The 13,959-nt window shown below is 48.5% G+C and overlaps 1 protein-coding gene across 4 annotated transcripts in view; it reads right to left on the bottom strand.

The window, feature by feature from the left end:
* Positions 1–2,265: 2,265 nt before the first annotated feature.
* Positions 2,266–13,959, bottom strand: part of LOC130384070 (fibroblast growth factor receptor 1-A-like) — a 31,983-nt gene continuing 20,289 nt past the window's right edge. For 2 of the 4 annotated variants that reach the window (XM_056592073.1, XM_056592074.1), the window contains exons 10-18: positions 13,521–13,666; positions 13,236–13,357; positions 11,287–11,397; positions 10,227–10,417; positions 9,494–9,616; positions 8,772–8,842; positions 8,271–8,408; positions 5,255–5,360; positions 2,266–5,001 (exon numbers count right to left, since the gene is read on the bottom strand). In XM_056592073.1, coding sequence (XP_056448048.1) covers positions 4,798–5,001; positions 5,255–5,360; positions 8,271–8,408; positions 8,772–8,842; positions 9,494–9,616; positions 10,227–10,417; positions 11,287–11,397; positions 13,236–13,357; positions 13,521–13,666 — 1,212 coding nt within the window. In that variant the 3' untranslated portion in view covers positions 2,266–4,797. The remainder of the gene's footprint in view (positions 5,002–5,254; positions 5,361–8,270; positions 8,409–8,771; positions 8,843–9,493; positions 9,617–10,226; positions 10,418–11,286; positions 11,398–13,235; positions 13,358–13,520; positions 13,667–13,959) is intronic. The other 2 variants (XM_056592075.1, XM_056592077.1) reach the window with 1 other exon arrangement.

Genomic DNA, 13,959 nt, shown 5'->3' with positions numbered 1-13,959 from the left:
AGCGCTGTGGGGAGAGGCAGGAAGAGGGCAGGAAGGGATCGAGGGACACTGGGGAGGGCTGCAGTGAGTGACAGGCCATGGCCCGGGCTCACCCCCTCTGTCACACCCGTCCCCGGAGCTGCCGACGTTCTACGGGCCCTGTCACACGCTGGACCGGGCTGGGGGCCGGAGCTCGGAGCACGGGCCCGTCAACAAGCAGAGGGCAGCGGCATGAGGTGGGGCGCTCGCTATCGTTTGACTCCGCCGTCGTCTCTCCTGCTCCACCCCTCCTCCCAGCCAGCGTTTAGCCAGCAATGCTGCTCACTAGATATTTGCATCTTCACAAAGCAATGCATAGTTTTGTTCTATTGCAGAATAATTTGCTGTTACGGCCCCAACTACGCCCTAAACCTCAGCGGCCGCACGTGTAAACAAAACAGCAGCTCTCCGGCTAAGCCGCTGGTGAGCCGGCTGGGAGCGCCACGGTTACAGTTAGCAAACAATGGGCTGTAAAAGCCTGCATGGGTTTACTGATCAACCTCATGCTCAGAAGTGTTCTGCACATCATCTCGGTTCTCAGTGAGCACCCCCCTCCCTGCTGGAGAACAGCTCATTTAGGATGCAGAGGCTGGTTTACCCAACCATGGGGGGGTAAGCCCCCCATGTAACCCCCAAAATGCTGCCCATCCCTGGGGTACAACATGGCTGTCTCTGCTGCAGTCTTTCATTTCATACCCCTTATCTCATTGTGACAGTTTGCCCCCTAAATCCTCACCTCCTCTCCCCCCCCACCCCGCCTCCTCCATAAATATCCACTTGTTCCCCGCGAGGTGACAGGGGCTACACACTAAAACAGACTGACGTCACCTTCTCCTGCTTTTTCTGGACGCTTCCCAGAAAACCATAAACGCAAAAACACTCACAAACAAACAACACGCATGCACACCCGTACATGCATACACACACACACACACATTCACAAACACAACACACAAGCACACAGCCCACCACAGACACACGACACAAACACACACACACACACACCCCTCCTCATCAATAGCAGTGTGGCTGGCTGCAGAGCCACTCTCTGATGAGGACGGGCAGGCCTTTGATTAATGTTAAGTCTCCTCCACGTGTGTGGCATCATCTGGATGAAGGTCGTCTTGTCAGTCTCTCTGACTGGGAGCTTGGAGACTGACATCACAACTGTCTGTCTTATCCACCAACTCGGTGAAGTACTGAAGCTCAAGCTTTGACCTAGCTCCAGATTGTACACTCCATTTGGGTTTGCTTTTCAGAAGCTTCCGGATTTTAATAGGAATTCTAAACATGAACATTGCCAGGAGACTCAAAACCCCTTATTCTGTGTTTGAGTAGAATGTGGACTTTTACTGGACATCAGATTGATTCATGGATTATGACATATTTCTTCTGAATTTATCCCAGCTATGCTTTGACCTTCACCAACAGCTCACCACTCACGACTCGGTGACGTCGGTTCAGAGGAACGCGGTTCTAATAAACAGCTTTATTAGAACACAGGGCCGACACCTCCAGCCCACTGGTCTCTGAAAGAAATGATTGATGCATTAATCTGCAAAAGGAATCATAAAAACACCTTCCATACAGCGCACTTCATGTCAGATCCTTTTACAAGTTTGTTCATCTTGGTAATATTTGGTGAATATATTTGTTTTAAAAGGCTAAAATCACTGATCTTATCACATCGTAGGCCTATTAAGTATCATTCTCCCCCAGAGAGTATTTGAACAAGGAGAATCAAACTACTCGCGTGGTCGTATCAGCCCTTTAGATCCTGTCCCGTTAGTGTGTCCGATCAGATTAACAATATTTGGTGTATCCTCCTATTTATCTGGACTATGAAGGTCTGAAATGGCTCAAGTCTTCACATTTTCAAGTCAGGCTACGAAGTGAAATAGATGAGTGGAAATGCATAGCTTAACGTAGATCCAAAATCTTCCTTTATTAAAGCAACCTAAATCAGACATTAAACAGGGGTACGGACCAACAGTGTGTTGTTATGCTTATTTAAATGACTTTAAATCTCTTTCCTTCAAATTAAAGGAACGGGACTTAAGCTTGAATCCTTAAAAAATATCTCTGTTCAACAAATATACTTGGAACACGTTCAGCCTACATGCTTTGTATACAACACAGAAAAGCTAGAACATCCTTCTGCAAAAGAAGAAAAAATGGAGACGTCTGCCTCCTTTTCAAGAACAGTCTGGAGGAAACTGTTCACTGTTGAGTGATGTCAGATTATCCTCAGGAAAAACCTCGGTTTTAGTGGGGGCAGGTCTTTGAAAGCTATAGATCCATTGGCTTTATTAAGCAAAGACTTTATCAGCAGCTTAACCATTGAAAGTTTGGTAGGCGAGGAGACCGAGAGAGCTTAAATGATTCTGTACGTGAAAATGAATACCAAACGTTTTACTTTGTAATAGCAGTTATGAACTCATAACACACATGGTGCACTTCCAGACCGCACCCAGTACGTCTTTAACCAACACAAAGACACAATAAAGTGAGCCTCATCCTGTTTTTAAGCATTACCATTAAGTGCAGCTCTCCATTTATAAAAGTGCTGTATCTATTCTAGACAGCGACCTTTGTTCTTTCAAAGTCTGTACCTGTGCCATCTGTCCAAGGCTAATGCTTCCTCTTCTAATGGCACCCAGGATGGACACGCCATTAATCGGTCGTACGGCCAAGCTGCTTCAACCTGTGTATATTTGTGTTTCAATACACACACACACATGTATATATATAGCCCTCCTCATCACTCAACACTGCTCACAAAAACACGTATCACCACATTCAACAGGTTTCCAGGGAAAATCAAAGCAATGATCTAGTCTGCTAGGGAAATACATTTATTATTACTTTCATCAATTTACATTATTATACTTGTTGGTCGTTGTTGGATGGAGAAGCTAAACGATCAACAACACTAGAAATGCTCTCTTGGTTCCTGCAGGCCTCTCAACCTGGACATGACCGAGAGCTGCATGGCCCCCCCACCCTCCGTCCGTCTCTTGGTGATTAAACACAGCGTTGGGAGGGGGGGGCGCCTGTATCTCTTGTGTGGTAGGCCGTTGCGTGGCTACAGCCTTCTGGTGTGATGCATCAGCCAATGGCATGGGGCCAGCCGGAACGTGGCAGGCCTGGAGGCCTGGGGGATGAACGCCTCGGGCGCTGGGGCCACTCACGCCGCCATAAACGACATGTTTACGACCGGCCTGGGCGCCCGCGCCGCCAGCCGCTCAACGTCAAGCCAGCGCCGCATTATCATATTTAATCGTTCCCGGCAACCTGCGTTTAGATTGCTCCACGACTGTAGTGGCAGGGCGGCCCTCAGCGTGTAACACATGTCAGCTGATGTTTACCTACTAGACTTTATCAAGCTCAGTTCAAATCACCCGAAACTTTAGCAGCTGGTTTTTAATTTCTTTTATTTTCGATAGCATTTTATTTGAATGTAAACCTTTTTTAAACGGTGACTTACAGGTTTTTTGCAACTCCATCAAGTTGGAAAGGCAGCCGGTGTAACTGCTGTCAAAGCATTTACAATACGAAGTTTAGTCCATCACATTGAAGGCATGCACATGGAAGTGCACGTTGTTGACTGAAGATAAAACAAAGACGTGGCGTTCCTTTGACCGGCCAACAACCACACGTATATACACTGGAGACCAAGCGGGGTCACCAACCACCGCTCTGGGAATAAGACAAGAAATACAGGATATCATCTCTCCCACACACACACACACACACACACACACACACACACACACACACACACACACACACACACACACACACACACACACACACACACACACACACACACACACACACACACACACACACACACACACACACACACACGACTTTTTGAAGGACACTAAAACACAAAGCTTTGTTGTGTTGTAGAGGTAATAAAAAATACAAGTCCATGGAAACAAAACAACTGCTGGTCAACGTACTCACGGACGCAGCGATGTAGCGCAAAAAAATAAGCCGGGAGGAAGAGAAGACAGAAAAACAAAAACTGGCCAACATTTCCACAATATGGTACAATTATTTCATTATTTTCAGAGTATTTCCCTAAGGGCTTCGTTTTGTTTACGGATCAGACTGAAGCATCCTTGTACAAAAAGAAAAAAGCAATCAATTATGATATTAAAAAATAAGAGTACAGTGTAAATATATATTCATATTTATAATTTTCTACCTGTATTTACAAGAAGTTACTTTTGAATGAAACATGGACCTCTGTGTGTAAGGCAGTCCCGTCGCCTTGCTAATAGTACAGTCTCTGCAGTTCACCAGCAATGTAACACCAAACAATAAGCTGCAACACAACTTGCACCACCTTCACCATCGTCAGTCCTATGGTTCTCCTGACCAGTGGGGGGGGGCAGAGCAGCACTCTGTAGAAAAATTAATGTTCCAGCGCTGGCCCACCGAGTAGCACGGTGCCCCCCCCTAATTGACATCGTAGCCAGCCCACCTCAGTCTGTGTGGGGGGAGCCAGGTAGTGGGAGTCATGCATCCGAGTCAAAGAAGCACCAGAGTTCCGGCATCGACCCCCCTAGGCCCTTGGGTCCGTGGTCCCCCCCCCTCCCCACCCAGCCCGCGCCTCTTCTGTGGCCGTCGCAGGACAGGAAGGACTCATGTGGGGGTAGCGGTGTGGGGGGGAGGGGGCTGGGTGGGAGGTGGCATGTGTCAGCGCCATGCCGACACACGCTTAGCGTTAGCGCTAGGCTAACGCTAGTGCTAATGCTAGTGTTAGCATTAGCGCTTCTTGACGGCGGCGCCGTTGGGGTGTGGCGGGAACTTGGGCAGGCAGGGCTCCTCGACGCCTGCGTCGTGGGAGAAGACAGAGTCCTCGCCAGAGGAGCAGGTGGAGCTGCGCGTGTCCGGGTAGCAGGTGGAGCTCCGCGTGTCCGGGTAGTTGGGGGAGTACTGGTCCACGCCCACCGACAGCTCCAGGTACTCCTGGAGGGAAGGCAACAAGAAAGAGAGGGGGAGAAGACGGTCACAGGTTTAGCCTCGCTCTGCGTTCCCCTCGGACGGTTTTAAGGAGAGCAACAAAGTGGAACGCGAACATGGATAGACCAATGAATGCTTCACATCTCAACACGCTTTTTTAAAGGGTGTCTAGATGGGGAGAATTCATGGGTAGAGAATCAAAAAGACTGCATAGAGAACTGATGAGACAGAAAGATGCAGCAGGGGCAGCAGGACCGACCTGGTTGGAGGTCATGGCCAGGCAGCGGTCCAGGTCCTCCACCAGCTGCTTGAAGGTGGGTCTGTGAGAGGGTACGGCGTTCCAGCAGTCCCTCATCATCATGTCCCTGCAGGTGGGAGGTATGGGAGGGGGCGGGGGTGGGGGGGTGGAGGCAGGATGAGAAACATTTAGAGCAGGAAGTTTCACAATCGAAACGAGCCAAGATCGCACTAGCCGTTCCCACACCAGCCTCAATGATCTCATGGGCGTGCGTTAATGTGCCAACTTGTGTCAAATACTACATCAGAGTGTCAGAGATGATGGCTGCTGGGTCAGGATGTGGGCTTGTGTCAGGGATTAAGAATCTAACAGCACTGGTGGAACGAGCTCCCTGCCGGTGTCATGACCGCTGAGTCACTCACCAGCTTCCGCAAGAGACTCAAGGCTCACTGGTTCAGAGTTCACCTAGACTCTGCATAGCTTCCCCCTTACCGCCCCAAACCCCCTCTTACACACTGTCTTTGGACTTAAAAATAGTACATAGCAGAGGCGATGTCAGCCCCTTTTACTGGGACACGTGCCCCAGTAAAATTCCAGTGACCATTATTAAATGAATGGGTTAGGAACCGGCAGGATTCATCAAGCGCATCTCCTGCTGCCTCGGGAGTCCCGAGTCGAGCCTGCCACTTACCAGCCAATCAAAAAAAGAAAAGGGATACATAATAGCCAATCAGAAAATAGCACTACTGTATCTAGGTAAGATTTAACGCAACATCCCATGAAAAAAGCAGTTATTCTGGAATCGTTCACGTGATTCTTCTTAATGTTACGTTGTAAACACAGTGGAAACCACGGCAGCTGGAAACATCAGCACAAAGTAAGTCATCCCCTGTTTTAACGTTACAACAAATTCACAACTTGTTTGACATAATCAATGACAACTTGATTGCTGTTAGAGAATGTTGCCCACATAATTTGCATCAGTTTTTCAATACTGAGGGTCTGTAGTCTTAATTTAGCAGCTAGATAGTTTTACAGCCTCACACACACACACACACACACACACACACACACACACACACACACACACACACACACACACACACACACACACACACACACACACACACACACACACACACACACACACACACACACACACCATGCGTGCACGCACAGACGCGGAAAATTAGAGCACTGTAAAAGTTTAGGGATTTGTTTTGTGAAGCTGTCCTGTAAACGAAACATTAGCCTTCTGAAAAAACGATTCAGATCAGGAAATTTTCCATGAACAGAGGCAGAGGGAGAGGAGCAGTGAGGAGAGATGGGAAGGACGAGGGAGGTATGATAATTGCCCACATTAACGTTAACATTGATATTTATGCTGGTAATAGCCAACAATTGCTAGTTTGATGTGCTGTGATTTGATCAATGGTTTAATGGCAAACTTAAATAAGTTTGCTGCATTTCAAAATGTAGCCTATAATCTACAAAATCAGATGACTATAGGACCCTACAGTAAGTTGAATCGTTTTATCATTTAAAAAAAACAACCTGTAATCGCCTATCTGACGGTGGTGGTACTGTATTTATCAATTTTGCCATATCAATTTTGCCTATTTAGTTTTCTCTATACGGAAAACGGTAAGCTTCCCTGTTTAGTAGGAAAGCCTATGAAATGCATGCAGTGAGTATACTTAGGCCTATGTGGATGTTGCTGGCTAGTGGCTGCTACACTAATTGAGGAGCGAGGAGGAGGAGGAGGAGGAGGAGGAGGAGGAGAAGAAGGAAGAGGAGGAGGAGAGAGGGGAGAAAGAGCACAGGCTGGGCAGTCCCGGGCCAGGCAGGGGGAGGAGGAGGAGAGGCAGGCAAGAATCGGATGAGGACATGATGGGGGCTAGACGTAAAACTATTCAGAATATAGAGGAGGATATCTGTGACCTAGGAGAGATATATTTCTAGTCCATGTCGTTCTGCCAAATTTATGCTGTTTCCACACAGCTTGTAAATAAGTATACATGTGCATTTTAGATTTTACCATCTTGTTAGAGTTTGTTAGCGTAAGGCCCAACTTTCCTTAAAAGGGAGCATCCTGCATAATACTGCTTTAGATAAAAAGGTGAAGGTCATAAAGAGGTGTAGGTCATGACGAGACTTTTTTTTATTTGTTTGTTAGTTACTTTATTTTCCTGAAATACTTATTTTAAATCTGAATTGAGGTTGAGGTAGCTAATAATCAGAGTCTTTCTTATCTTAATTTGTTGCAATCTTATTGTTTGTAAATCATCTTTGATTCTTTACCTTTATCAGTGCCTTAATATAGCCTACAGTATGACAGTGAGTGACGATAAGGATTTTGAAGCTCGTACATACCCTTCTGTAGCCGCCTATTTCATATTGTGCGCACATTAGTGTATTGGGAGTTGGGGGCCTGTGCCCCAGTAAAGCTCTTGGTCTAGCAACGCCCCTGGTACATAGCATTGTGTAGCATCTTATCCTAGCTATCTTTGTTGTGTACGGGGAAGGGTTTAACCTAGCGATTGTAAGTACTTGGCACTTGGTTCTATGAACATCCGTACTGTACCAACAGCGGTATGTTGTTTCTCTTTCTTCTGACAAATGTACTTATTGCTTTGGATAAAAGCGTCTGCTAAATGCCTTAAATGTAAATGCAAGAGCCTCTCATCCCAATGAGGTGGTGCGAGGTGGTGTAGGTGGTTTGAGGTGGTGTGAGGTAGTGTAGGTGGTGTGAGGTGGTGTAGGTGGTGTGAGGTGCTTTGAGGTGGTGTGAGGTAGTGTAGGTGGTGTGAGGTGGTTTGAGGTGGTGTGAGGAAGTGTGAGGAGGTGTAGGTGGTGTAGGGGGTGTAGGTGGTGTGAGGTGGTGTGAGGTAGTGTAGGTGGTGTGAGGTGGTGTAGGTGGTGTAGGTGGTGTGAGATAGTGTAGGTGGTGTGGGTGGTGTAGGTGGTGTAGGTGGTGTAGGGGGTGTAGGGGGTGTAGGGGGTGTGAGGTGGTGTGGGTGGCGTAGCGCGGCCTTACAGTTGGTGCGTGCAGGTGGAGGGCTTGTCCATGCGGTGCCCATCCTTCAGCAGCTTGAAGAGCTCCTCCACGGGGACCCCAGGGTAGGGGGAGCCCCCCAGGGTGAAGATCTCCCACAGCAGCACGCCAAACGACCAGCTGCCCAGCAGAAGGTCAAAGGTCAAACAGAGACACAGTGGAGTTGACCAGGGTCTGGACTCACACCACAGGCAGAGCTCCTCATGCTAGGCGGGGATATGGGTGGGATTTCTCTGTTGTACTTCAACAATAGTGAATTTTCTGTTACTGGACCCCAAACTTTGTGATGCAAGTTATTTTTGGAAAAGTGCAAAATACATTGTATTATACTCATTACGAGTAGTGTGTTACTGTTAGTGTGTTACTGTGAGTGTGTGACTGTCAGTGTGGTTGTGTGGGAGTGTGACGGTTGGTGTGTGACGGTCAGCGTGTTACCGTCGTTTAGTGTGTTACTGCGAGTGTGTTACGGTGCTGGAGACTCACACATCACTCTGGTGGGTGTAGATGCGGTCGAACAGGGCTTCAGGTGCCATCCACTTGACTGGCAGGCGGCCCTGGGGGATAAACAACGACAAGTCAGAAGATCGTGGACCAGCACGGCCCAAAACCTCTGCACGGGAGCTTCCCTCCATATCCTCAGAGTTTTACAGAAGGGTTTTGTAGCTTCTAGGGACCAGCAGTATGAGCAGCTTCAGACAGCAGGCCTACTAAAGGACGGTGAAGATGTGGAGCTTCACACAAACCATGTAGACCCTAAGGATTCTTTGGGGCGTTAAACCAATACCTCATAAAAAGTACATTTGTGGAACAGAGATAATTTTTAGGGATTCTAGCTTCATATCCCATTCGTACTTTTAAGGAACAGAACTTAAATTGACTTATGGCGCTGTAGTTAAGCAAGCTCGTTGATCTACGTCAAGCTGTACATTTCCACTCATCTATTTCTCTTTGTAGCCTGACTTGATGTGAAGACTTGGGTCAACCATGTCGTCAAGTATATTTCAGACCTTCATGGTCCGGATGAATTGGAGGAAACACCAAATATTTTACATCTGATCGCACACCAACAGTGGACAGGATCAGATGGGCTGATACAAGAGTAGTGTTACAGCCTGTCCCGGGGACCGAGAAGGTCCCCGGGACTCACGTGTGGAGCCCTTGCTGATCACTTGGTCAGTAGGGGGGTCAGAGAGGGGTCAGCTCACGTTGGTGGTCTTCTTGTAGTAGTCGATGTGGTGGATGTCGCGGGCCAGGCCAAAGTCTGCGATCTTCATCACGTTGTCGTCGGTTACCAAGACGTTACGAGCAGCCAGATCCCTGTGGATACACTGCGCACACACAAACACACACACAATCTTTAATGGCGTGAATCAATAGTGGGATGTCACTAGTGGGATGTACTGGGACAGTATTATTATACTGGGATGTACTTGGACAGTATTATTATAGTGGGATGCACTGGGACAGTATTATTATAGTGGGATGGACTGGGACAGTATTATTATAGATGCACTGGGACAGTATTATTACAGTGGGCTGACTGGGACAGTATTATTATAGATGCACTGGGACAGTATTATTATAGTGGGATGTACTGGGACAGTATTATTATAGATGTACTGAGACAGTATTGTTATAGTGGGATGCACTGGGACAGTATTATTATAGTGGGGGGTACTGGGACAGTATTGTTATAGTGGGATGCACTGGGACAGCATTATTATAGTGGGGGGTACTGGGACAGTATTGTTATAGTGGGATGCACTGGGACAGTATTATTATAGTGGGGGGTACTGGGACAGTATTGTTATAGTGGGATGTACTGGGACAGTATTGTTATAGTGGGATGCACTGGGACAGTATTATTATAGTGGGATTTAGTGGGACAGTATTATTCTAGGGTGAGGTGTTGGGACATGACATTGGGGGGGCGTGTACCTTCTTGGAGGACAGGTACTCCATGCCGCGGGCCACCTGGTAGGCGCAGGAGACCAGGTCCTTGATGGACATGTTCTCCACGGGCACCTGGTCCGGGTTGTAGCAGTACTCCATGCCGGGGGGCCGCCGGGCCCGCAGGTACTCCCTGAGGTTCCCCTTCGACGCAAACTCAACGATCACGTAGAGCGGGCCTGTGGACAGGGGGGTCCGTGAGGGCAGGGGAGTCAATCGATACACTGATGATCACTTCCTCTAGTGACACCCGATCGTGCCCCTGCATTTATTTATTCGCTGACTTTAAGATGGATACTTTATATACTTTTATAATTAGATATAAGGTAAGTGTGTAGAATATCCATCCCGCTGGGATAGGTTACGGTTATTTTATGATTTCAGATCCTGCGGTCCGTCTCTTCAGGTAACTCCCTGGACAGAACATCTGCTGAAGGCCTCCATATGAATGTGAGTTGGGCGGCCTTGCTGCCGTCAGAACGCAGCAAGGGAACACTAAGTCAGAGCGCGCTGCTCCGTAGCGCACGGTGACACCGCACGACTGCAGGATCCCAAACACAAACCTTCACAGCCCTGCTCATTGATACTCTGCAGTGAAAAGCGTGACCGAAGCCACAGGGCTGTTTACTCTAGATAAGACGTTTCAATGCAGACAGCAGATAAGGCCTGGAGGAATGTGGTCAATAGTGCCGGGTGGACGGGAGGTTCACTGGAGGTCAGTCGCCCCCGCCCCCCGGCAGCCCGGGGCTGGAGAACAGTGCCAGGCCTTGTCAGGGATGATTTCAGAGATATGGGAGCCCTGGAAGCAGCTGTGTTCATCATCAAACCCCAGAGCTTAGATGCTGGCTGCCAGAAGGCTCATGGTCTAAACATGTGTTTAGTACAAGTGCTGGGAATCAGGAGCTGGCTTTGCGAACGTGCCATGTGCACAAAGGCCCGACGCCAGCTCCTTCTCCGCTGTCCTTTTCAGGAGAGGAGTTTCCAAAGGTCACGCACACACGAGGGTAAACGCGCGAGTGGGTCTCCCCGTCCCTAGCTTATCACTCACCGTCCTGCGTGCAGGCTCCCAGCAGGTTGATGATGTTCTTGTGCTTGCCGATGATCTTCATCATCTCCATCTCCGAGATGAGGTCCGACAGGTCCTTCTCGGTGGCGTCCGCTGCACACAGAGGGGAGGAGAAGTGCAGAACTTTAGCTGAAGGACAACACAGACCCACACGGTATCAAGAGTCGTCAGGGTTTGGGAACACAACTTAAGTCTATTGACTTCCTTCAAGCGGATTTCATGGGAGGAGTATATTACCCACCTGGCTGCTAGACCAACCAACGATGAAGTGAGGGAGTTGAGGACTTTAAGGATTTTGTTGACTACCGATAAAAAAACCAAAAGGGAGGGGGGGCAGCATTCAGCACTGCACAGACTTTCCAAGGCTTAGCTCATTTTGAGATAAGTATTAACATACTTGGGAGTGTGCTTGGACGATGGCTGGTTCAACCAGCCTCACCTGGCTGAGTCTGATTTGACTCTGGGGCTGGGTGAGGCTGCACACCTGCTTTACATTGAGTAATCAGTGTGCACAGTTTAAGGCCCCGTTTACACGAAGGGAAAACGCAGATATTTTCACACGGTTTGGCCTCTCATTTACACGAAAACGCAGTTTTTGTCACAGAAAACGATCATTTCTAAAAACTCCGGCCAAAGTGGAGATTTCTGAAAACGCCGGTTACGTGTTGTCGTGTCAACGGGTAGAAACGGGGTTTTAGGTTCTGAAACGTAACATTATGCGCCAGGAAATGCTTAACGTCATATGAGCGCCCTATGTTTACAGTTTGCTTGTTACAGGAAGACGCTCGTGTTATTCGTTGTTGTTGATTCTGATGATTCTGATTGGCTTGCATGGCTTTATCCTTCTCCCTACACTGCCGCCCATAGGTTTGGCATAGTTATAATGTCCCAACGGCGTATTTATCCGTTTTGATGTAAACGACAACTTTTTTGAAAACGATGTTGTGTGCACAATGTTATTTTTGAAAACGGAGGGGGGGAAATATTTGTTTCTATAAATACCCTGCTACGTATAAACGTGGCCTAAACCAGCCATCACAACACACACTCAAGCAGATCTTCTGGATGGCAGTGGAGCACCCTTGCCATGTTCATTTCCACACCATTGCAATAAACCAGATTTAACCCCATCCCCCTGTGGCCCATGTTTTGAGGAGCCCAGAAAGTCACCTAGGTGGAGTGTGGCAGACACCTAGGCCGCATGTAGTAATTGACTTTGCTACAATATACTACGTTTTATGATCCTGGTGTCCATCACTTACAATCAGATAAACATTAGATCCCCAGAACCAAAGTCCCCAAGCAGAGAAGAGGGCTCCTTAATGAGATGAAGCCAGCGGGTAAGACCCGGCTACGTCTCTCCAGGAGACCTCCTCCCGATCTGCTCAGGTGGCGCTGCTGAAACCCGACCTCCCAGCAGCAGACACTCAAAAGGCAGCGGCCTCATAAAAAATCCCTCCCCGTGTGGGGGAGCTCAGGAACGCCGTTCCCCTCGTATTAAATGTCAAGGGCTCTCAGACTCCAGCAGGCCCCTCCTAGGGCACCACTGCCACATCTGGGGACTCCCAACTGAGAGTCATTGTTTTTGGAATATCCTCGTTATTTGACCCATTTATGTGTGAGGATTGATTTTGATCACTGGTGAATCCCTTGAGTCGTCACCAAGACCCTTAAACGGAGTACTTTACAAACCCTCATTCCACTCAGCTTCATCCATCAAACAGTGCGACAGAAGAGGATACTTTTTACATGGCTTCCATTAGATAAAAAAACAAGACACACGATATCCAGTTATAGCAGACATAGAAAAACAGCCTGCAAAGTACACCAGAATATTTCGCACCTAATGTAACACCAAATTGTTATTTTCAATAACAAACAGCTCATCCATCTCCGCTAGTGAACACAAGTAGCCGCAGCTCATCACTTACACTTAAGCATCTTGACGGCCACCTTGGTGACGCGGTTGGGCTTCTCCTTGTCCAGGCCCAGGGCCTCTCCCATCACCACCTGGCCGAAGCAGCCCTCCCCCAGACGCTTACCCATCACCAGCCTGTATGGGGCAGACAGAGGGGGAAGAAGGGAGGGGACGGGGGGGTTACAGGGGACTGCAGGAATGACCCTTGGATCCCAATCTTGTTCCTATCCAATCAGAATGGATCTGCAGCGGCTTCCTCAGGTGTGGAGAAGCCCCGCCACCTCCCGCCGGTGCGCACCTTTCGCGGGACAGTTCCCAGCGGGGGTCCTGGGGCAGCTCGTACTCCGAGACCCCCGACAGCATGGGGGAGCCGCTGGAGGAGAGGCGGGAGGGCCGCACCAGCATGACCCCCGAGTGGATGGAGGAGCTGGAGTCCACAGACACCTGCAGGAAGGAACACGCACATTACTTCCTGTTCGGGGAGGCCGCACCGCAAGGGGAGGGGCTTATCAGAGTGACAGGCAGAAGAGGGAGGGGCATATGGAGGTGAAGGGGGCGGGTACTCTAGAATCATGTCTTTAGTCTTAGAAAGGTTTCAACTGTGAAAGATACAAGAAGTCTGCTTACGAGATGAGGGTGTTAAACTGGCAAAACATTTGAGCAATGACGAGTTAATATGTATAATGTAATATCCATACCCACCTGGTTGACCTACCTGCCACAAACCAACTCAGAGA

The sequence above is a fragment of the Gadus chalcogrammus genome, chromosome 6, assembly GCF_026213295.1.
Source record: "Gadus chalcogrammus isolate NIFS_2021 chromosome 6, NIFS_Gcha_1.0, whole genome shotgun sequence".
Classification (NCBI taxonomy): Eukaryota; Metazoa; Chordata; class Actinopteri; order Gadiformes; family Gadidae; genus Gadus; species Gadus chalcogrammus.
This window is presented reverse-complemented; position numbering and strand designations above follow the sequence as displayed.